The sequence below is a fragment of the Chelon labrosus genome (genome assembly GCF_963514085.1).
Source record: "Chelon labrosus genome assembly, chromosome: 4".
Taxonomy (NCBI): Eukaryota; Metazoa; Chordata; class Actinopteri; order Mugiliformes; family Mugilidae; genus Chelon; species Chelon labrosus.
In genome coordinates this window covers 25314876-25337612 of record NC_140340.1, presented here as the reverse complement: position 1 = coordinate 25337612, position 22737 = coordinate 25314876, and the positions used below count along the sequence as shown (strand labels likewise).

Here is a 22737-nt window from a genome sequence, read left to right as displayed (position 1 = left end):
ATGAAAGGAGGATCTTTTCTCTCCTATATTCAGACGCTTTCCATCAGTTTTGCCTCATTGGCCGCAGTGTAGGTGCTGCAGGAGACGGTTGAGATGAGAATGCCACAAATGGCCTGAAACTAATGATGGCCTCCCTCACCCCATAGATTTACAGCAGTCTCCACAATTTTTTTTCTTTTCTTTTCTTTCTTCTTTTTTTTTCAATCTCAGCCTGTCCCCCTTTCTCCCTTTTCCTGACTGCTATTTAGTTTCTCAAAAAAAAGAAGAGGGAGTAGTCCTTGCCACCTACCGTAGTATCCATTCAACTCTGGCTGTACTTTCAAACTCCCCATTTCCACTGCACGTGCATTTGTCATGTCAAATAATTTGACAGCCAAAGCTCGGAAGCATATTCCATTTGAGCACAACGGTAAATCAATGCCATCAAAGCTGCACCGCTTGTGGTTCTTCATGACTAAACTGCACATGTCAAGGTAAATATGGCCTGCAGTGGAGAGGGGCTCTTGCACCCTATTTGTGTGTGTGAGAGAGAAAGAGAGAGTTTGTGATGATGATGGCCATAGTATGAGAGCGATATGGAACAAAAGCTGAACACCATCAAATTAAAAGAACAATATTGTAACACTGTATCTCTCTTAAGGGTACTTCATAGTTATGTATGTACTCTGTGTACTAACTTGTGTAGTGTAGAGTTCCAACAGGGTAGTGCTGCTTAAAAGCCAATGTGGCACATTTCTAGAAATGTCTGATCAGCAGATCTGCCTATTTAATGTTAGCTGCTGCACTGTGTGGAACCAAATCATTGTGCCATGTCTACAGTATGAGACACAAAGGTACAAAATGGCCAGACGAGGCCAGCTATATTGTCTCAGAGTTGCTGTTGAAGTTGTCATTGTTGCTAATGAAAGAAACACACTTGATATGTTAATGCTTCACTGCATCGATAGGGCACTACCAACAGTTGAGGCCAGCTTAGATTTGAATTGTTGTTCATCACATCCGTCGTGCAAGATGCTGGGCGGGGGTCTGGCTTCAGTTCGTAGCTTGAGCACGCTGTCTTGCATTGGAAATGACTTGTTACTCTTCACTGGTAGTCTGCCACATTAACTCTATACTAATGATACCTACACAACAGTATAGTGTAGTAAAAAATGTACACTTTGTAGAGATGTATAACTTCACATTTGAGCAGCACGGTGCTGTGTTCACAGTTCCAACCACAGCAACTGCAACTCCCGGGGCTGTCGTTTTCAGTTAGTAAATTGAAAAGCTTGACGCTTGTGGCCAACACGGTGAGGGTGACAAGTGTCCATCCTTCCACACTAAACTTTTTGACAGCGAGTGCAAGTGCATATCATTTGAGACATGCCGCAAGTGTATGGAATACTATTTGCAGTTAAATCAGCAAGGACTTTGCTTTATATGTGTGACTGGATCCATCAGCAAAGCTGGGACTAATCAAACACTACACTGCAGCACAGGTACATTAGCCTGTCACTGTGCTCTGTGTCGTGCTGCCAGTTCTTTCACCACTCTCACTGGATCAAGGTGAAAACCACCACACACCTCTTTGGGCATGTTATTTGCATCATTCGATGGCTGCAAAGTGGTAATTACACTCTGAGGGTTAATTGGTCTTTTTAAACTTGATGAACCTGCTTAAGTGAAGGGTTGAGTGCAGAAACACAGGGATGAAAACTCAAAGAGTTTCCAGCACAGGAGACCTGGTGTGCCCTGAAATCCTGTGTGTAAGCTTTAAAGGTTGTTCTTGGCCACTTCTGAGACTGGCAAGATAAAGCACGGAATCCCCACTGCTCTTTCCTCAGCTGCCTGTCAGAATGGAGAGGTCTGGTGCGGAGAGAGCAGGGAAGAGACAAACTCACAGAGCAACAGAGTCATATCCCCCATGGTGCACTGCTTTCAGCTATGCTGAGGGCTGAGGCACACCTATACAGTGTTCATATACAGGAAAAGCAATCTGAAAGATATGCCCTCATCCATATACACACACCCAAACTAACCCAGCCTCAACAATCACAAGGCCACACACACACGAAGGAAGCCCTTTAGGTTTAATCCAAGCATCTAACACCCGGCATGAAAAGGGGATAAAACAGGGTGCATTTCTTCAGCAGGGCAGCACAATTTGGTATCTCCCATGACACTCCATGTCCCCGCTTTGTGTGTGTGTTTGTGAGAGTGAGTGTTTCCATGCTTTGGTGGAAAATGTGCCCCCTTGCCGACACACTGGTGAAAGGCGATTTCCGTAATCCGGGAGTGTAAGCCTTGCTGTACAAATGGGCGTGAGGGGCTTTGTGTGCGTACGCTAGTGTGTATGTCAGTGTGTGTGTCTGTTTGGGTGTGTGAGAGAAATGGCGGGAAAAAGCTGCACGTCTGTGTGGGTGACTGATAAGAGGCAATGAGTAAGGAAAGATTAGAGTCGCAGTGAAGAGCTACGAGAGTGAGACACCTCCATGAGAAAGTTGTTTTAGATTTTCTTTATGTAATATGTCCTCTGTTGTCCACTGGCTGTAATTAGGAAGTGGTCACACGTGTTTATTTAAACTGTCTTTGATAGAGAACTGTTGAGTTTTCACTCTGCTTAGCTGCAGTGTGAAACTGAACACGTTAGGGTCAGAGCAGAGTATGTATTAAATCAAAACTAGTATGAAAAGAAAGGAAAAACATATGACCAGAATGTCGCCTGCGTACTTCAGACCTGTCATACGCTCTTCTTTTGTGAATTGAGCTCAGAGTGTAACAGGTGGAAATGGAAAACCTTTGTTTTGAGTTCTAAAACACTTCTTCTTGTTTTTTCTATTATAATTTCTCTGTCGTTTTCACGTTCAGGTTCATCTTCTATTGAAAATTTCAGAGGGGAAGGCAGGCTAAAAATAAAATCAGACCATCCTCCCAAAATGTTGATGACATTGAGTACATGTTTTGTAAAAAGCTCAGCCAAGCATAAGGATGGCAGCTCAAGAAGTATTAGAGGAACTCTTGTTATTTGGTGAAACTGCCTTTTCTTAGCCTCTCTTTTGGATGGAGATATTCCCATACAAGCTGTTATTTATGTTGTTATGGAACTAGACTTTTTTTTGTTACATTCAAATTCCATAATGAATAAAATTCATAATGAAACATACTTATGCAATCTGACGAGAGAGTCATGTACCCACTGAGCTGATGAGTCTTTTCCCTGGAGGCTCAGTTATAGAGATTTAGGCACATCTAGTATCATGTAAATGTGGCATTACTGGTTCGTCTCTGCTTGGGTACATTTGTTGCACCCCTCTCTTTCTCCTTCTGTTTTTTTTAATTTTTATTACCAAAGTAATTATTTCCAAAAAACAAGGATAAAATGTCCATAGAAACACAACCTGAACCATGTAAACAAGCTGGTGATTGGTGCTGGTTCCATTGTTTCGCATTTGCAGGATTTTAGATGTAACTCAATAGCTCTCAGGACATGTACGCTTGTGCCTCCACTGAAAGAACTGAAATGGGCACACGAGGATCCATTATGACAAATACAACTGCTTTGTTTGTTGCAATGTGCTAAGTTAATTAAAACCTGGGCTTTCAAAAGCGTTTCCTTTAATGAACACTAATCTTCAATTATGTCTTTCCGCTTGCTCGCCTAAGAAATATACGAATGTCACAATCATCAATTTGATTAAGCTGCAATCTACAAAGAGATACTCTGTGAGGTGAAAAATTGTACACCGGCAATGTTATCAGGTGCAGAAATCCCACTGAGAGAAAATACCTCTGAGTAATCTTCAGATCTATTCTTCTGAGACCAAGCATTATAGTGTATATTTATGTGCTTTCCAAGCAAGAAATATTTCTCGTCTAGCTGTCTGGTGGTGCCCAGAGGCACAGCCGACAAATCATCTGGCATCATGACTTAAATCAGAGACAGGAGCAGTGCTTTTTCGCCTGCTGGGTGTGTTTGATATAAAATACCAGAATGTTGAGTCTCTTGGCCTCATAGTGATTGTAAGAGATATTACAGTATATTCCCCACTCCTCTCTCTTGGCCTAAAAAGGAACTTTAGAAGAATGTATGGCTTCTACCTCGTTGTTCTTTGAACCTTAGCTTTTTCTCTCTGCAAAGACAACTTACATTAAAAGTTTTGTGGTGCACCAAAGACATTCCACGTCAGGAAGATACGTGGGCTATTTGCCAAAATTGTACAAACTGTCACTCACTCTGACAAGCATGTGAGGGAAGGGTCCTCTGGAGTTTTCAGGCACATTGATGGGCGGGATGACCCAGTCTCTCTTCTGTCGCCTCAGCCCATTGGCAGAGGAGATTCTCTGATGTCTTCGAGAAAATCTGATAACTCTGGGTTGGGAGTCCCAGACTCTTGACAGCATTTCTTCAATGCCAATCTGAAAAGAAAAAAGAAAAAAACAACAACATATAAATCACGTCATATCATGCCACATCTTACATTAAATAACTTTGTGTTATATAATGTTATTGTCCCGTGACAGGTTGAAAGATGAATCTACAAAGTTTTTCCCTTGATAGAATAGAAAGTAAAATACCAGACATGCTAACAAACAATAAACTCAATAAACTATTTTTTTTGAGCGACAGAGGCACAGAGACAGGAAAGGAAATATATATATATGCATATATATATATATATATATATATATGTATATATATATATAAAGATGTTTATGAAAGCTGCATCACATTTCATGAGCCCCTTAGCAGGACACCTGAGCCTGCCCATGCCCTCAGCTTCTGCCTAAGAAGCTGAGACTTACCCCAGGCTATGAGGCTGCGATTTCTAGACACGCTGTGCTTTGTCTGCAAACATTTTTTCATCCCATCCCTGTGCTCTCTGTCTCACTGAAGACAGAAAAGAACTTTCCCCCGTCAGAGGCCACCAAATGAAAGTGATACTGATAAAGTATCTGTGTAATAATGAGAGGAGTGGCCTGCAGTTTTGTCCACACTAAGATGTTTCTACAATTTTAATTTTTTTTTGTCACGTATTCTATGCCTCACAAAGTGATCAGTTTGTCATTATTTTTGATGTTGTGCTACCTCACCGGACCACAGTGTTACAGGCAACTCCCATATGGGAATATAGGAGTGTATATACAATCCCCCTGCACAGACTCCCTGCAGCTATGGCTGCAGAAGGAAGATTGCATTCTTACTCATCTCGCCTGGTGAAATAAGGATTGGAAGGTTGTGTAAAAGACTGAGTGTTTCCCCCCCGATCCTCTATGTTGTCCTCCTGTGTAAGATGGTTGTATTGCTGTAATCCACCTAATCCTATTGTTGTCTCTGCACCCTGCGTACACACACATATTTACTGGCAGTGTGCCGCTGTCACCTGAAGCACAGTGGAAATCCTCCTGCTCATCCCACCTGGAACACACACAACGCAGTCATACGGTCACATCTGCACACAAGCAACCAGAAAAAAAAAAAAAAAAAGCTGCTATGCTAAACTCAGGCCGGAAGCCAATCTTTTCAAAATACACCTGCTTTGCCTGGGAGAGAGAGAGAGTGGCTGACTGTAAGCTATGAGTATTTTTTCATCTTTTGTTTCAACTCTTTGCACAGTCACAGCTCAGAGAACTGGGCCGCAAGCTCAGTGCAGGTCTCTGGACAGCCAGGGCACGAGGGTTATAGCCGGGCAGGATGCGTCGCTATAACCCTTGAGGGAGCGGGGTGAAAGAGAAACCAGGAGAGCGGATGTGTATCCCAGATATGATAGCTCTCGTTCCAGCTCCCCTCATCCAAAACACTCACAGGTACCAACTGGCGTGGGGGAAGCAGGGAGTGCCAGGCCCCTCCACGGGCAGTAGAGGGAATTAGTCTCTCTCAGTGAATTCGCGTTTCCGTGGCTTGTGTGCGCATTTGCAAGAGTTCATTTGAATCAAACAAAAACAAGGGAAAACAAACAAATACGTGCCAATAATGATGAATAATTAGGACAGCCTGCATCAATGCAAAGAGACAATTATGGCATATATGAGGCCACAGCGCTGCTCACCCTCATCTATTCCCAGTCCAGTATGCTGCTCTTATGATAAAGTCTCTATCTGCCTTGTCAGCTTTCAGCAGAAAGGCACAGTGAATGAATAGATGCTCCACACTCCAATCTGCCTGCTGATGAAGGCCTGTTAATAACAAGGTTGAAGCATTCGACTGGTCAAAGCCCAACATTCCTTTGGAAGAAATTAATAGAGAAGGTCAGGCAGAGAGACAACCGAAGGAAGATATCCTTCATTGTAAGTCTGCTTGTGGATATCAGCAGAGTGTCTCCATGTGACTGTCATTTTTTTTTTCAAACAGCATGGCAGATGACAGACTGTTGGCATTGTGACAGTGACAGAATTACAAAGAAAAGAAAGAAAAACTGGAACACTCTCAGCGGGGAGGAAAGTAGGTGCTTATTAGGGTTGGGGGATTGTGTGTGTGAATGCAGTATACGCATGTGCGGTGGGTGCAGTCATGCCTGTGTGCACATATGAGAAATCATGTGTGCTGGCCTTGATGCAAGCAAATGTACAGCAGTGTAAAAATAATGCATGAACATATGTGCGGGTGCACTTGACTGTGTGTCCCAATGTGTAACAAGGAGTCAGCTAGTGCGCCCCTGATGTGCTCGGGGCTCCTGATACCCAGAGGCAGACAGGGCCAGCTGGCAGTTCTCGGGTTCCAGGAATGCTGCACATTGCTGGGGCATTCTTCAGGCTTGCGGCCTGTGAGCCCAGGAGCTGACATCTGGAGGTTATCAGTCGGACAAACAGGCAGAGAAATACAATACACGCGTGTGCTCATTGCCTATTCTCTGTTCAGTGCAGTTGTAAAAACATTTGATTCAGGTCTTTTGATTTTATTTTTTATGTCTTCACTGCTGCTGTTCCCTTTGCTGACTCACTGTAGTAAAAAAATAAAAAATGAAAAAAAGAGATCAGAGAAGATTGGTTTCCCGTGAGAACTCTAAAAACTAAAGTGAAGAAAAATACATTTAAATCAAATGATCTCTTAAAAGAAGTGTGGAAATTATTGTTGCTGTTATTTGCCTGTTGAGATTTGCAGCTTACTGGTGTGAACTGTCAACACAATCAGGCTATAATCACAAAATTAAAGCAGAGCAAAACCCTACCACTGCTGTTTTTTCAATGACCAGCAGACCCCTGGGTCCACGTTCCAGCCTGCTGCCGGCCTTTGCTCTAATCTACCTTGAACAGGTGAAGCTGTCCGGGGAGAGCGCGGCAAAAATGCAAATCAAATAAGCACTAAAACCCGTTCCGGCAACCAGTCGACTTCAGATCCAGTGGTGCATAACTGATGGGCTCTAAGCTGGTGGAGAAGGCACGCCAACGTGCCATGAAATCAGTACGAGTTGGAGACCACTCAACGGGACGCTCTACCTGTGTGAGGTGTGATAGCCTGAGTATATAAACACAGCAGAAAGGGCTTTCAGGCCAAAGATGCTCTACACTTCAATTGCCATGGCATTGTACGCTAGAAATTTTAATCCTTAAATTAGCTAGCGGAGCACTCCCCAAGTATGCTAATTCCTGCCTCCAAAACAAAACGGTGAAATACTAAGCCAGTTTATGAGAAGCAAATCAGTGCACCCTCGCTGGGGCAATACAACTAAATAAGCATAGCAAGAGAAGAAAGCCACAGTATATTTGGAGCTGAAGCCAGTTCACCTGAGCAGAGACGAACCAAGAGTACAATTTGTTACAGCAAAGCACCCCTCTCTTCACATTATCTGTCTGTTCACAGAGCGAGAGCGATCAAAATGAGACGGTATCTGAGGAGTCTGTCTTTTAAACGCCACTGGGGAAAAAAGAGGAAATCCTGAGCTGTTTATATTCTTTGCTGCTCTTGCCATGTTTATTACGCAGTGATAGGTTGCGGTTAGGTGGTGCGATTATAATAACCCCTTTTTTTCAAATAACTATTGACTTTCACAACAAAGAGAGATGGGCTCAGATAACAACTGCTCGCCTCTGAGTGTGTTTACCGTGCTAGAAAATTAAACTGGGCCACGCGGTTCAAAAATGACAACACTGATAACTTTTAAGTATGAAAGCCAGAAATCATGTGAAGTCAAGGTACTAAAAGGTACACAGCATGCTCCGGTTGACTGACTGCACTAGTTTATAATTCTGTCAAAGGGAGAATACAAGGGACGAGAGTAGCAAAGAGAGAGCAGTTTCTCACAGTAGGAATAAGTTTAACTCTACCGTTGAGTTTAATTGGGGGCATTTGAGTGCAGAAGTATGAAAACCCAAAACCACATGTCCATTTTGATAGAAGAGGATGATTTGAGGCATCTCGAGCTCGCCTCTACTGGTGCCACACTGTGACTACAGGGTTAACTACACTGCTAATACAGCAAACAAAAAATAATTCACATAATTTGAATTATCGAGCTAAATATTAGCGTTGTATATATACAGTATTCGACGTAACTTCGCTATTAGTGTTTTTTCTTAATTTTTATTATTTTCTACATCGATGATTAATATTGAAGACATTGAAACTATGAAGGAACACGTGTGGAATTATCTTGTAAACAAAACCAGAATATGTTTTATATTTCAGATGTATTTTACATTTGATGTGTTTTAGATCTTACATTTATCAGAGTAGCAACCTTTACTTTAAAGACAGTAATGGAAAATTTAATCATTTGAGATGCCCCACCTCCCATTCTCTCTCCAAGACCCCTGTCTTTAATGACTTGCAAACTGATGTTGTCAAGACTTGTCTTTAATAATTTTCAATTTTCTTTTGGGGGGGGGGGGGTCCTCAGGTATAAATGTCTATGGTTCCCCATGCTCAGGGTCTTTTCCTTCAACATTACCGCTCAGGTGGGGACTGACTCTTGCAAGGAAATAAAACTTGTCTGCCGGCAGTAGTCTCTATTTCATTATTCACCAGTAGCAAACAGCAAAGAATTTCCACAACACAGCTTTACACACTCATGGCATTTTCTCGGTCAGCTTCATGAGGTAGTTACCTGGAAGGGTTTTCAAATAACAGGTGTGCCTTGTCAAGACTGAATTTGTGGAATTTCTGGCCTTCTTGTGTTTGACACAGTTACGTCGTGCAGACGTAGGGTTGGTCCGCAGTTCGCCTCAGTGAATAGCCCTGTTCGGCTGCTATTGTAATTTATATTACAGCAAGAACCACTAATGTGTTCATGAGAAAAGTCCATATGTTCCAGGTTCATGAGCTGTGCACATGGCTTAGCATGTCTTAATCATGAGCTTGTGAGCTCCATTTGAAGGCAGCCAGCATACCCTTGCTTTTTCTCATTTCGCGTTTCTTTTTCCAATTTTTTTTCCTCCGTGATGCTAGTTTCTACAGTAGGACCCTTTGTATACAACCTCATGATTGTTCCCACGTTTGGGTCCTATTCCTATTGGGTCCTACCTCACAAAGCTCAGAGGATGTTAGGATGCTAATTTTACCATTCAGCTCAATGTACCACAGTATCGAGGTACAAACCTCACAAAGCTGCTAGCCTGTCTGTGGACTCTTCTTACACAGATTCTTTTTGTGGTTACTCGGGGTAAAATAATGTTGTCATTATGTCCTCTTGCTAAACACCCAGCATTTCATTCACTTGATCCCTGAAGCAAACTTTCTTGCAGAGGGAGTGAGATGGCCTCACCCACAGAGTCAGACCTGTGCGGGGCCGTTTATCAGATCACTACTGCTGCTGGTTATCCAGACAGTCTGCCTTCCATATCCAATGAAGAGATAAATGTTCGCTTCTGGAGCATTCAAAATGATGAGACTCAGCTGGACTGAATAAGTCAGTACTAACACTGTGATCATGCATCATTAATCATAAAGCACTTTAGTTGATGTCAATTGATGTGAAACAGGGTGATTTTTCAGCCTTGCTGAGAATTTAGGATGTAACAAGCATCAAATAAATAAAAATCTCAAACCAAAATGTTTTACCCATATTTGTTTACTGAAATATGTATGTCTTCGTCGTTGTTCAAGTTATCCTATAGCAGATACCATATTTTGATAAATGTAGTTTCTATACTCCTGTTGAATTAAGCACTCTGATTCATTTCTCCTCGAGGCATACCAGCAATTTCTCACTTGGTAAACTAGAGAGATAAATATCACAGTAGCAGTTACACCTATTTATAGTGACTAAGAAGAAAATGACAATAACACATGTAAACATGGCTGTGGCAAAAAGAAAAAAAAAAGAAAACACTTTACATTATGTAGAAAAGCTAATTTCCATGTGATTGGAGAAAACACATTTATTGTTTTGTTCAATTATTGAATCATTCCCTAGCTACACAATGTGAGGAACATAATTATACACTGAAAACTACATCACCTGGTCTTCGCCAGACTCCGCCAGAGTGGAACATTAGCTCAATCAATGTCAATTATTTCCCGGTCTCCATTATTGCACTGCCAGGAGTGGGCAGAATTTTAATCCCCACTCTGCAATTGCTTTAGCTACATGAGGCTCGGGCTTTTTGTCATGATTAGAAACATGACTGAACATTAAGCCCAGTGGCGTTCAACAAGTAGTGCAGGAAAAATGATAATGCCTTTGTCGCTCAACAAAGTGCTGCCTGCTAGAGGAAGTCAGTAACAGTGGCTTTACATTCCCCTTGTGTAGTTTTACAGTCTTATGTTAGCTAATAGACTCTTGGTAGCAAATAGGGTCATGTCTCTACTTGACACATAGAAAGAAGCACTACTCATTTACTGGTGTGCATGAACTGTTCCGTGGAGACAGCACAAAGACTGAGTATACGTGTGTGTACATTTGTGTACATGCATTGTCAGAAAGACACAAGTGAAACTAGTTTTAATCTTACAAGAACAAAGTTTATGCCGGCAATAGTTCTGATCACTGGAACTGTTCTCCTTTTTAGTGTTTTTCTCAGTTTCCTGTAACTTATCTGACTGATTCACCGTCAGGAAGATGCATTTAAAGATTCTGCACCAAAAAGTGCATCTAATCAGAAAACAAGTTTCACATCTTTTCATTTTCAGATTCAAATCTGCTTGTCGAAGCCAATTTATTTTTTTTCTCTTTTAAATCAAATACAATTCGCTTAGCTTTCAACACTTGAAATTAAAAGAAAACTAAAAGATCTGTAATCATCATTTGTCAGCTGATTAGACAGAAGGGGCTTTGAGTGGCGGCCGTGTTAATTGTGTAGCTACAGTCTGAAAACGAGATGAGCAGCAGAGGAGAATGCGTGACATGTCAATCAAATGTATCTGATTCAAGTAACAGGTGTTATCTGCGGACCTTTACGCCTTACTTTTCAGAGCGGTCCCGATGCGGAGCTGTTGAGTCGATAAGGTTAAAATATTGATATGATATGCATTAAATTCTCCTGAAGAGACGCTCTGTTGCCAGTGTTGAACTACACCAACACAGCTCTCCCTTATGAAATAGATATTAACTGAATATAGTGGGAGCGGCACAGTGGCGAGGTGGTTAGCACTGATGCCTCACAGCAAGAAGGTCACCGGTGCGTGGGTTCTCTCCGGGTACTCCGGCTTCCTCCCACCATCCAAAGACATGCTCATTAGGTTAATTGGTGATTCTAAATTGTCCGTAGGTGTGAGTGTGAGTGTGAATGGTTGTCTGTCTCTGTGTGTGGCCCTGCGATGGACTGGCGACCTGTCCAAGGTGTACCCCTGCCTCTCGCCCGATGACAGCTGGGATAGGCTCCAGCAGACCCCCGTGACCCTTAACAGGACTAAACGGGCATAGAAGATGAATGAATGAATGAATGAATATAGTGGATGTTGTCCACTGGTGATGATCATCATTTTATCAGTGAAAGTAAAGGTCAGCGCTGGCTAAAAATGAGTGGCCTTCTACTGGAATGTTTCCTTCATTTTTTATTTCTTACTAATAATATATATATATTTACATATATATTGATTTTGACAATACGAAAGAGAAATACAAATGTTCATAAAGAGATTAGTGAGACTTGGTAGCATCTCGGCTTACCATATATGGGATATAACATTGACAGCTGACACTAAAGCAGCCAGAGAGCACATGCTGCAGCATAAAATTATATGATCACATGGCCAGAAGCTAACTCTGCCAAGTTTTTTTGGACAAAGGATAAGTAAGGGTCAGATGAGAAAGTGGCGTCTTGAAGCACTTTTGTGATAAACACCCAGTACTTACAAATGCAACTTGATTAAACTGGCAGTTTAACAGCAAGGAAACATTTTTATCGCTTGCAGCAACAGACGGTTGACAGTTTTAGACTCTATGATCCTTATTACCTTTGTGAGTGGTAGAGGATGAGGATGTCCGGCAAGGGCGAGTTTAACAGTGGTCTCCCAGATGTGGGCGTCATGGAGGCCCCGGGCCGTTACCATGAACTGGACGGGATCTGATAGGTTGGCCACCTCCTGCTCAGCATACACCGTCCCGTCAGGCCTCACGCTGAAGTTGGGGTCGCTGCTGACAAAGCCCACCTCTCTGCTGCGCTGGCAATCCTCAAACCTCACTGCAGAGACACACAGAGAAAGGGAAAGGATGGTACAGAATTAGAGGGCAGCACAGTGAGATTTACTCCATAAGGTGTTCGCAAATCCCCGACACATCTGGCAGGCTTAAGATTAACCCGCATCTATCAAGACGTATCTTGAAATATCTCATCCCTTCTGCTGTCACTTCTGATTCCCCGCTTTGACGTCTTTGGCAAAACAAACTGCTTATCTGTTCCTGAACCGGAATACACAGGGGGGAACCTAATTCTTTTTCATATCCTTCTCTTCCCAAACTAGACGGATAGCAATGTCAAAATAGCATTTCCATCAGCTTCTCCAGGGAATGCATAAGGAGAAGGGCTAAAACACATTAAGCTGACTGGGCTGATTGAGCACAGCGCTCGTACGGAGCAACAGTCTTGAATGACATTTGGAGGGTTCTGCTTCGCTGACTCAAAGGAAAGGGAGCTGTGAGGGATCTCATGTTTGCATGCACACACACACAAACTGCTAGCACTGTTTCTAGAGTATACAGTATGTCTGGATGTGCAGATGGGAAGTCGGTTTAGATGTACTGATCACACAGAGACACTGACAGAGATGGAGTTAGGTTGCTGAATGCTAGTGCTGATCCCCAGTGGTCCTGAAATCCTTTCATTACATTGCTAGTCCAGTTTAACACTCAGTGCTTCATGTTCATGTGATTCCCAGAATAACGCAATGACACGAATACAAAGAATGACTAATTGGTATTTTCAGTGTGCTTTTTATGTTAACAAACACACACACACACCAACCGTTGTCTCAAACCCCCAAGATGACATGCGTACGCTGCGATGTTATCTCATAAACTCCAGCTGCTGATAACAAGACAAATTGATTTCATAAATCACCCGGGGAACAGATCATCTGTTATGAGCTATGGCAGTATGATTTCTCAAAAATCCGATGTGCAGAATTCTGCGCAGCAAGCTTTTTATCAAGCCATCTATTTAATTTATCGCCCAGCTTCCTGTCAAAAGCAGCTCCCGAACAACAGGCTAATAAAGCATGAGATCTCCTCAGCCAGTGCAGCTTAGCGTCACACAAATGAGGCTGCTTGTTTTCAACCTCTGAGTAATTGCACGCGTAATGGGATGGATGGTAAACACAGTTTTGACAATGTGTGCATCTGTCCATGTTGGCAAATGCTATCCATATTTCCATTTAAAACACACACACACACAGAGACACAGACAGAGAGAGCTAAGTGGAGAACGTCCTTATGTGAGTGATAAGCTATGTTTGAAATGATTATTTTGCTTTTGGGATCATCTATCAGTGTGGTGCTGGTGGGGTGGGGGTTAAATTTCAAGTTGTGAAAATATGTCACAGGGCTGTTTGAATTGTCCACAGATGAATTGTGATGGCAGACATGTATTATGTAAATGACTTTCAATTAGCTTGAACTGAGCAGGCTAATTGTTGTCACTTAGGCAGGTCTCTTGTGGTGCAGCTGGAGAAGTGAGGCTTAAGGACACGAGCACGGCGGAGCGCTGCTTACGAAAGCGCGTGCGGGAGTGTGTGCTCCTGTGTGTGGGTACGTGTAGGAGTCAGTTAAAAGCGCAGCCAGTGTGAGAACGTACGTCCTCAGCTGCTGCAGATTTTAATGTCGATGTTAATATTACAACAAAACCACTGAGGTCTCTGAGGGTCCGCCTGAATCTGCTGCCTCGTGCGCCGCGGCTGTGGTGCCAGTTGGCATGGAAACACATATGTGCTCCACAAGAAAGGCATTGCCACTGTAAAACCTATTAGTGCAGTATCTTTGATTCTTCATAAGGGCGTCGGGCCAGCTACCATTCAGCGCGTGCTGGTGTGCACCCGCTTGGGGCCGGGACCATGACCCCGACTCCTCCACTTAGTGTGCAGACATTCATAAATGTGTTTCATTAAAAATCCTGTTCACAAATCTGGTGGCAGGATCTGATCGGCCACGCTGTTGAATAGAGATGAAAGCGTCAGAAAAGAGACAACGCTGAGACTAGATACTGATAGGGAAAATATGTGTATATCTGAGAAAGACAGAGGGAGATTGTAGGATAAAAGCAGAAGGCGGAACAGCAGATATTGTAGCACACCCGAAACAAAAAGAGGATATTTTTAAGAAAATACATGAAATAAGCTCCAGCTGGAACTTATTCTCACAGCTCTCTCTTAAGACAAGAAGAGTTGATGTTCAAACATAGTTGAGCAGTTTAGTCACCGTTGTCACATCACAATGGAAAAACAGAGGAAGAAGACCAACACTGTTGATAACTTAACCGTGCCTATTTACTGTAATTGTTCTTTAGTGTGTGAAATTTGTTTTGTCATCTTACGCTTGGTAAACCGCAGCATCCCATGGTATGAAAAATCAAGCTTGAAGTGAATAAATGAAGAAAACGCTTCAGGGTGTTTTTCTCAGCTGACAGCCCTGAAGGTCAGTAAACCCACAGTCCTTCATCTATTTATAGTAAATATATGCTTGCATATTTACAACAAGTTCAATCAATGGACTTTATTATCTGGTCAATGAATCCGGAGCATCAAGAGTGAACGGAAGAGACAGGGAACTGACTGACAGCAGTTTTTTTTTTTTTTTTTTGGTTTCGCTGTCATTATATATAAATGCTCAAATCAAATGATAAAATCGTACAAGGTCATGGGGGTTTGCTGCCAGACATCTACTGCACAGGCAGCTCCGCTCAGCAGCCATTACCGATGTTAGAAGGTTAAGTGTGTGGTTTTCACAGACGTTAAAAACATCAAAAGTGAAGCTCTGTTAATTCCAACAACGCTTAAGGACGCTCATGTCACCTTCGGGGTATGGACATAAGGTCTGCAAAATGTTCAAAAGTAAAAAGATTTCTGGCCACCCGATGGCCTTGTTTACCCATCATGCATGTCTCTGATGGGGTGATGCCTGTCAAGAAGACTCACTGTGTTCAGTGTTGCTTTGACGCTTTGCTTGTTTCTGGACACATTCCATGTATACTCTCTTGGACAGCTGGTAATGATTCTTAAAACAGCCTCAACTCTGCTGCAAATCATCAATGGAAACGATGCAAAAGGAACCATTTCGTTCCTTCCTCGTTATGGTAACAGAGTTCTGACTCTCAGATCTATTGTGTCAACTGCCTGGGTGTGGGTGTATGAATGTCTGTGTGTCTCTGTACTTTGCCTTGGTTCCCTCTAGTTGATGAGGTATTAAATGTGGATGTTTGCAAATACATTTTGTTCTTTTCCTCGTTTATCGCCTGGCTATGTGAAAGAGCGTGTGCACATATCCGCCTCTCTCGGTGCCTTTGTAAACTTCTCTGAGGTGCGTGCGAGCGTGCGTCAGAGTGAGCCCTGTATATTTTAGTGCATCCTGCCATCCACAGAGATGTTTGGCAGGCTGCTGAGCTGGTGTCATTCTGCTTGGCTGCTCTTCTCTGGACTCGAACATGCTGTCCAACAGAGCGGCTGGTGCAGCACAGACGCGGCTAAAACAGTGCAGGCAAGCAGCTGTGACCGCAGACCACTCCCTACAAACACACACATACACACCCACCCACACAAACACACACTCAAAAACGCCCATGCTCTTCACCTCTTCCTGCTTGTAATTCCCAGACAATACCCAAGAGGGGACCAGAGCAGTTCTTGCATGGAAACATTACATGTGCATGATGCAGATGGCAGGTCACTCTGCTCAGCCTGCTTTGTGCACCCACATGGGGCATAACAACCTCATCTCGCTGCAACCACCAACACCGTGTTCACCTGTTGACCGCGAACGACTCCCCTCTCTTCCTGTCACTGTCCCCTGCTTCCGTGTCCTCCGTTGTCACAGCTTCCCGTCCACCTTTTGTAACTGTCCTCATTTCCTCTTCGTTTAACATCTTCTCATCCTTATCTGAACCTTCTCTCCCTTTGTTCCCTTCGGGCTACGGTACTTTCTCCCACCGGCGCAAACCAGGACAGCCAGTCTGAGCCAACGGCCCAGGCAGACATAAAAATGTGCACCCCGGTGGGGCAGTTATTACCTCTGTCAAAGCGAGAACAGCATAAAAGAGCCAAAGGAGTTGAAAAAACATGTCACACAAGAGGTCGTGTCAGTCTGAATGTAGCATTTACACACTTGTAAGCCTGTTTTAGAAGTGATTATATGATTTTATACATCACTTTGAGACTTTGATGAATCATTTCATAGACCTGCTTTTATATAAAGATCTTTATATTGTTCTCAGCCTCTCTTTTATGATTCTTGCTTTTAATCTGCCTCACCTTGAATTTATTGCTTCTGCTCTTGATGTGATGTGTTTCTGTAATGAGTTTTAAAGTGTTTTGTTTTTTGAAAGGTGTATAACTAAAGATAAGTTATATTGGCTAAATATGGACTTCTGGCAGTATACTGCATATAAATGTGTTGGTATACCACATAAAGTACCACAATACACACAGATGACAGAGTTGGAAAGAAAAGTTAAAAGTGTGAATGTGATATAATACTTCAGAGACAGGTATGCTATGAGTGAAGCTGTTAAACAGGTCCAGACTAGGCATATGGAGCTCCTTTTGTTAAGGTGCTGTTCATCGCAGTCGTGGCACAGTGCTAAGTAAACATTCCCTCTGGTACCCGACTGCTTTCCTCAAGCCAACAGGAAAATCAACGCCACCCACTCAATTTGCAAATAACAGTATTTTTGCCAGGCTGAGGCTGTGATAGACAGGAGCACGGAGCCCACTGATGAGTAAATGAACACTGCTATAACACAGAACATGGTGTATGTATGGAACGGCAAGGAACGCCAGAAAAGTTCAGCTCCAAGGAGAAAGACGACTGTGAGGCCTCTGTTTTGCCTGCTCATTGCAAGTAATTCGATAGGTTCTTATTATCTGAATATTTTCATTTTATGAATTTGAAGTCAGCTAGGATTTTAATCCTCTCCAGTATTGAAGGTTAGCTGGGGTATGAGTGAAAAGCCAGGGTGCTTTGTTTTTCAAGTACATGGATAAGCAGTTTCACTTACAATAAGCTGAATTACTTTTTAATGATTAACTCCAACAAAATAAAAAAGCTTAATTTGCAAGCTAAGAGATTATTCCTTTAAACCCCTGAAAGCAGAAATCCGGCTATTAGCTTAAAAAAACCTGTGAAAAATGATATTTTATCCCTGAAAGGTTTGCTCTTCAGGACCTAAGAGAAACTGCCTAGTTTTCAGCATCACTGCTATGGCTTTTTTTTTTTTTAATGTTCTCATAGGGGAACTAAACTGTTTTGATGAATCAAAGCAATCCACAAAGTTGCATGTAATCCTTGCATGTGTGAAAGACTGAATGAATAAGTTGTTCACCTGACAGTGATTCCCAGGCAAGTACAGCTACCAGACACATTTGAGTCGCAATATTCATTCCACCTACAAAACTTAAGACACGAGAAAAGTTTACATCTTTCAGTGGGTGGTGGAGTAACTGCAGTGGAACAGTCGTGATTGGCAAGTAAAAAATGTAAAATCGATTTTCTGATGTTGTGATTTATCCCTAAATAAAATGCAGCATCTTGCAAATCTGTAGTCAAAACCTTATGCAGTACATCCACAAACCCTTGGAACTCTTTTGAAACCCAGCCCACTGGGCACCCACAGGAATGCTTATAACTAATTCAATTTACATGCTGCTGTTTTTAAAACACTGCAGGTACAATGTGACTTTCCTGAAAAGGCTCGTTTTTTTTTTCTTTCCCAGCCGCAGTTGGAAATGAATTTCTCTGCCTCTGCAGTTCTCTGTCTTAACAAAAGCCCACACAGTTCCCTCTGACAGCTCGCTCTCACAAAAGGAAACCACTGCGACTCAAGTGTGTGCGCTGCTGTGTGTGCTTATGCGTGCGAGGGAGCCGGAGTGAGAGCGATAAAGAGACAGAGTGAGACAGAAGAGGGACATCGGAGTGGGGGTGTGTGACATGAGCGCTTTGCATATACGATTATTACAGCTGATGCATAAATGGGTACGGGTGTCATCGACCATGTTCCCATAGGTGTGTGTGTGTGCGTGGGAAGACAAGGTACTGTCAGCCGGCATTTGTTTCTGTGCTCATGTTTCACTTTTTAAACATCACATGCTTGTTACTTGGTGCTGCTGCTCTTACGGGGCTCAACGAAACTTTGTCACAGCCTAAGTGCAGAGTCACATCTGTGTGGCCCACATCCACCCACCACTTCACCTTAATCACACTTTTGTTTTTCCTCTGTCACCTCCCTCACTCTGCAGGTGAGGAGGAACAGTGGTAAAAGAGGACCTTCCTGCGTTGGAGCTAAGACCTGCCTGTCACAATAAAGTCTTTATGCTCACACAACCACACACAGTCAGGTTATCACGGCATTTCTATAGATTATGTAGATTCTCTCACAGATATTTGTTTTTCTCTACGCACCACCTCACTTGTACATCATCGCATTACACAGCACATGGCAGCTTCAGTCTTAGCACATTAAAGCCCAACTGCGTTCGTCGGCCCTGTGAGTTTTGGCAGGGCCTCTTCAGATGGCGCACTCGGAATTTTGCACATCCACAGTCATCCCTCTTATCTCAGCATTAGTCTCCTCTCATGGGCATGGGCATGAGGGGGCTTGAGGAATGAGAAAGGGGAAAAAGGCAAGATAAAGAGGGAGAGCGAGAGCAAAGCAGAGCGGATGCAATTAAAAGACTGGGTCACAGATCGCAGTGCCAGGCGTCAGTGTGATTAATACACCACCATTCAGTCCAGGAGCTTTTCTTCACCGTCGAGATGCGTGTGTGTGTGCGTGTGTGGTTTTGTTTTGTTGGTGAATTTGCTGAGCATATCACAGCTAGGGGGCACCAGCGCTATCCTCAAGTGTACTGGGATTAACCCCTTTTAAGGTTACGTCAGGACTGTGGTCCCCTTAAAGAACATGCTACAAGAAACGATCTGTTGCTCTCTGACAGGAAGCGGAATCTAACATTAAGAAAAAGTAGAATAACAGACACGTGGTGGGCAAATGTTTGCAAAAGACCAAATGCTGGCATAAAAGTTTTTAGAGAATAATTTTTAATGAGAGCCTCTTGAAACACAGCAAACAAATTGTTACTAAACTTTACACCACTGTGAACTTTAATGAGCACCCACTATCCTTGAGCTTTTTGGGGTTATTTGCATGCCTTTTGGCTGACCATCTCATCAGCGGCGACTAACTAATTTCAGATCAGACCGAGTCAGGGAAATCTGGCTCCCAGTCAATCCACCCTCCGCAGAAGACTTGCATCAAGGCAGCAAAACAACGCCTCGCAAAATTCCCCCGACTGAGCTATTGGATCTTCCCGGAGTCTTATGGTAATGAGAAATGTTCCCTTTTGAACCACAGAAAAGCTGCATAAACATATCAACCGATTCTTTCTTTTATTTCTTTCATCTGGCTCCCACTCACCAGACCTTGCCATCAAGGCTTCCCCTGTGATTTAGCGCGAGCAGAGAAAGAGCCACGCTTTATCACAGCAATATCGCTTTTAAGGAGGTGAAGCGAAGAAAGTGCCTCAAGGCTCCGCAGTGTCTGTTATCTCCTGGTACAATATAATAATTTCACATAGCCCGAAGAAGCAGTGAGACCTCAGCTGGCCCAAGTGACAAAGAGGGAAATGTGAGCAAACTAGGGGTTAGGATCAGGGGATGGAAGGGGCTTCTGGGGAGCATTTGTGAATCTCACTCCACCAAATAATGAAAACCTATTATTGTCATATTTTTATATATATTTTTTCCAATGGAGAGTAGAAACGCCATGTAAAAATGTTGATTTAATGAGAGATGAGATGTAATGGCCAGCTGAGCTCGCTTAATACATAAGTGCTCAGTCTGTGTCCAGAGTTTATCACTGTAGCACCTTTTAGCTGGTTATTTTTAGCTGGTCTTGATTACCTTGGAGAGTGGCTTTAATAAATACCGTAAGACTAAAATCAGGCTTCCTACCCCTGCCTCTCTCCAGACACCACCCTCCTCCAGTCCACAGAGAAACCAAAGACTCACAAAGTAATCAGCTTTTAATTCTCCCCTCCTTTTTCATGTCCTCTCACTCTATCCCTCTCAGTTCTCCTTCCACTAACAGCGTCGATCGGCAGCTATTTCTTCTCTCTGGTTCCTTCTGTTTTTCGCTCCATCTTTTCTCCCCCTCCTTGTGTTATTAGCATGAAAGCGTTCGCATCCTTCCCTGGTGATTGTTTAGTTGCTGTATTCAGCATCTTGATTTGATTCCCTACAATTGCCCTAATTAGCATTACAAATATACACTTAGAGAGTAACAGAAATATCTGTTAGGCCTGACAGACTAATTTAAGGAAATGGAGGCCAGAGGGAAAGGCAACAGAAAATGTGTGTGATAAAAAGGTGTATCGCTGCATCTCAATAATGAGCTGTCTTGTCCGTCAGCTGAACCTACACTGACTACCATTATGTAAATCAATGAGCGGGGTGTTTGCTTTGGCTGAATAAAACAGCATCTGACAAAGGGAACATATTGGATGTTCAATCGTGATAAAAGGTGTAATCACAACAAGAGATGTCCTTCTTATCTTCTCTCCGACTCCTTCTCTCCAGCCCAGATCATGTCCTCTAAAGCCAATGATTAGACTTAAGACAGATCTCCTTCATTATCCGTGGCTCTCATCCATTTCTCTCTAATCCTGTCTCTACTCCAAAGCCCCTGGGGGCAAGCGATAGGCCATGACCAGCCATTAGTCTCCAGGTCCAGAGACAAGAGAGAAAACTCCTCCATATTTCCCCAAGAGGAGATCAAGGCCATCTCAGAGCTTAGTTACAATGACTGCTACCTGGAATAGCCACACTACTTTGTTTGATTATGCATCCTCCGTTGAAAACAAAGTCTTTCCATTCCACAAGCACGTCTTAATCCATTCATCTTATCTAATGACGGGAATGCTGAAATGGAAAGGCATCTCCAATGACATGGATGGTTAATTGTTCATTCAGGTTCCCAAACATCTACAACCATCATTGTCATTCTACTGATTCGTGGAAGAAAGAAAAATAACATGTGGTCTCCTTTTGGTCAACCAGCACACAAGGATGGGCTCAGGTTGTATCCTCCTGAGACTGCCGAGACTGCAAAGCAAATGACACTGATCTGCAGAGTGCAGGCGCACGGACGGCAGGGACAAATTGTTGTGAGCAGGGTGCTAATGTTGTCATTATGAAGATAATTGCTTTTACAGCGAGTAACACTGAGCCATAAGCCACTGTGTAAAACTCAAACAATGCCTATGGCTTCAGGCCCAAAGAGAAACTATTTTACATTTTGTGTTAAAGCAACAAAAACATGAAAGATAGGAAGGAATAAAAACCCATTTGTAACTGGTAAATTTTACATTAGTTAAGAATCGACTCTTGTTGTGAATCTGGCTAATCTTATGTTGATATGGGGACCACACTAGCAAACAGTGTTCAGCTGAGTGTGACCTGGAAACAAGGCCGACAAGAACAACAAGAAATCGGTGAGTAAGAAGAGGAAGAACAAAAACACTGAAGCTCTGGGCAGTAAAACCAAAACATAACACTGAAAGGCCCTAAAACACACCACAGAGGTGAGGGAAGGTGTAGAGTTGACTTTTTCTCTGTGGGTGTGTTGCCATGAGAAACACAGTAATTTAATCCATTGTTAATAGAAACTTCAGATAAAAGTCAGAGGCAAATGTTGCATTATAAATAGCACAGAGTTAATGATAAAAGCTTCCTTGCTGCAGCTAAAGTAATTTATCCCGTATAATCAACATTTACACAGTCACAGTTTAAGCCTGGATTTGCATAGGTACTTAAATAAAAGAAAAAAGAAAAAGACTGCCTGAGTCTTTCAGAGTGCACCCCTCCTTTAAAAGCAACAAATCTGAGTTTCTTTCAACCGCTCCTTGCTTTGAAGTCACCCTGGCCTGTTCCAGAAAATCAATTAAAAACATGACTAATACATTTGCACCTAGCATTTTCCACTTTTCCTATTTATAGCGTTTGATGTCCCTTACTTCCTAACACTGTGTAAATGCTGAGATCACAGAGATAGTGACAGGAGGATTTCAACAAGGGCTCTTTCACGCTCATTCAGCGCTTCGAGTGAAGCTCAGACCTAAAGTGAAATTAAATAATGAAGGGTATCAGTGGACTCCTACTGCGCTCTTTTTCCACAATGCTCAAC

General features: G+C 42.8%; 1 protein-coding gene across 1 annotated transcript in view; it reads right to left on the bottom strand.

Annotated features, from left to right (window-relative positions):
* Positions 1-22737, bottom strand: part of cdh4 (cadherin 4, type 1, R-cadherin (retinal)) — a gene marked incomplete at its 3' end in the record, with an annotated part of 183504 nt that overhangs the window by 53976 nt on the left and 106791 nt on the right. The window contains exons 4-5 of the mRNA XM_084543582.1: positions 12314-12540; positions 4216-4398 (exon numbers count right to left, since the gene is read on the bottom strand). Of these exons, the coding sequence (XP_084399708.1) occupies positions 4216-4398; positions 12314-12540 (410 nt within the window). The remainder of the gene's footprint in view (positions 1-4215; positions 4399-12313; positions 12541-22737) is intronic.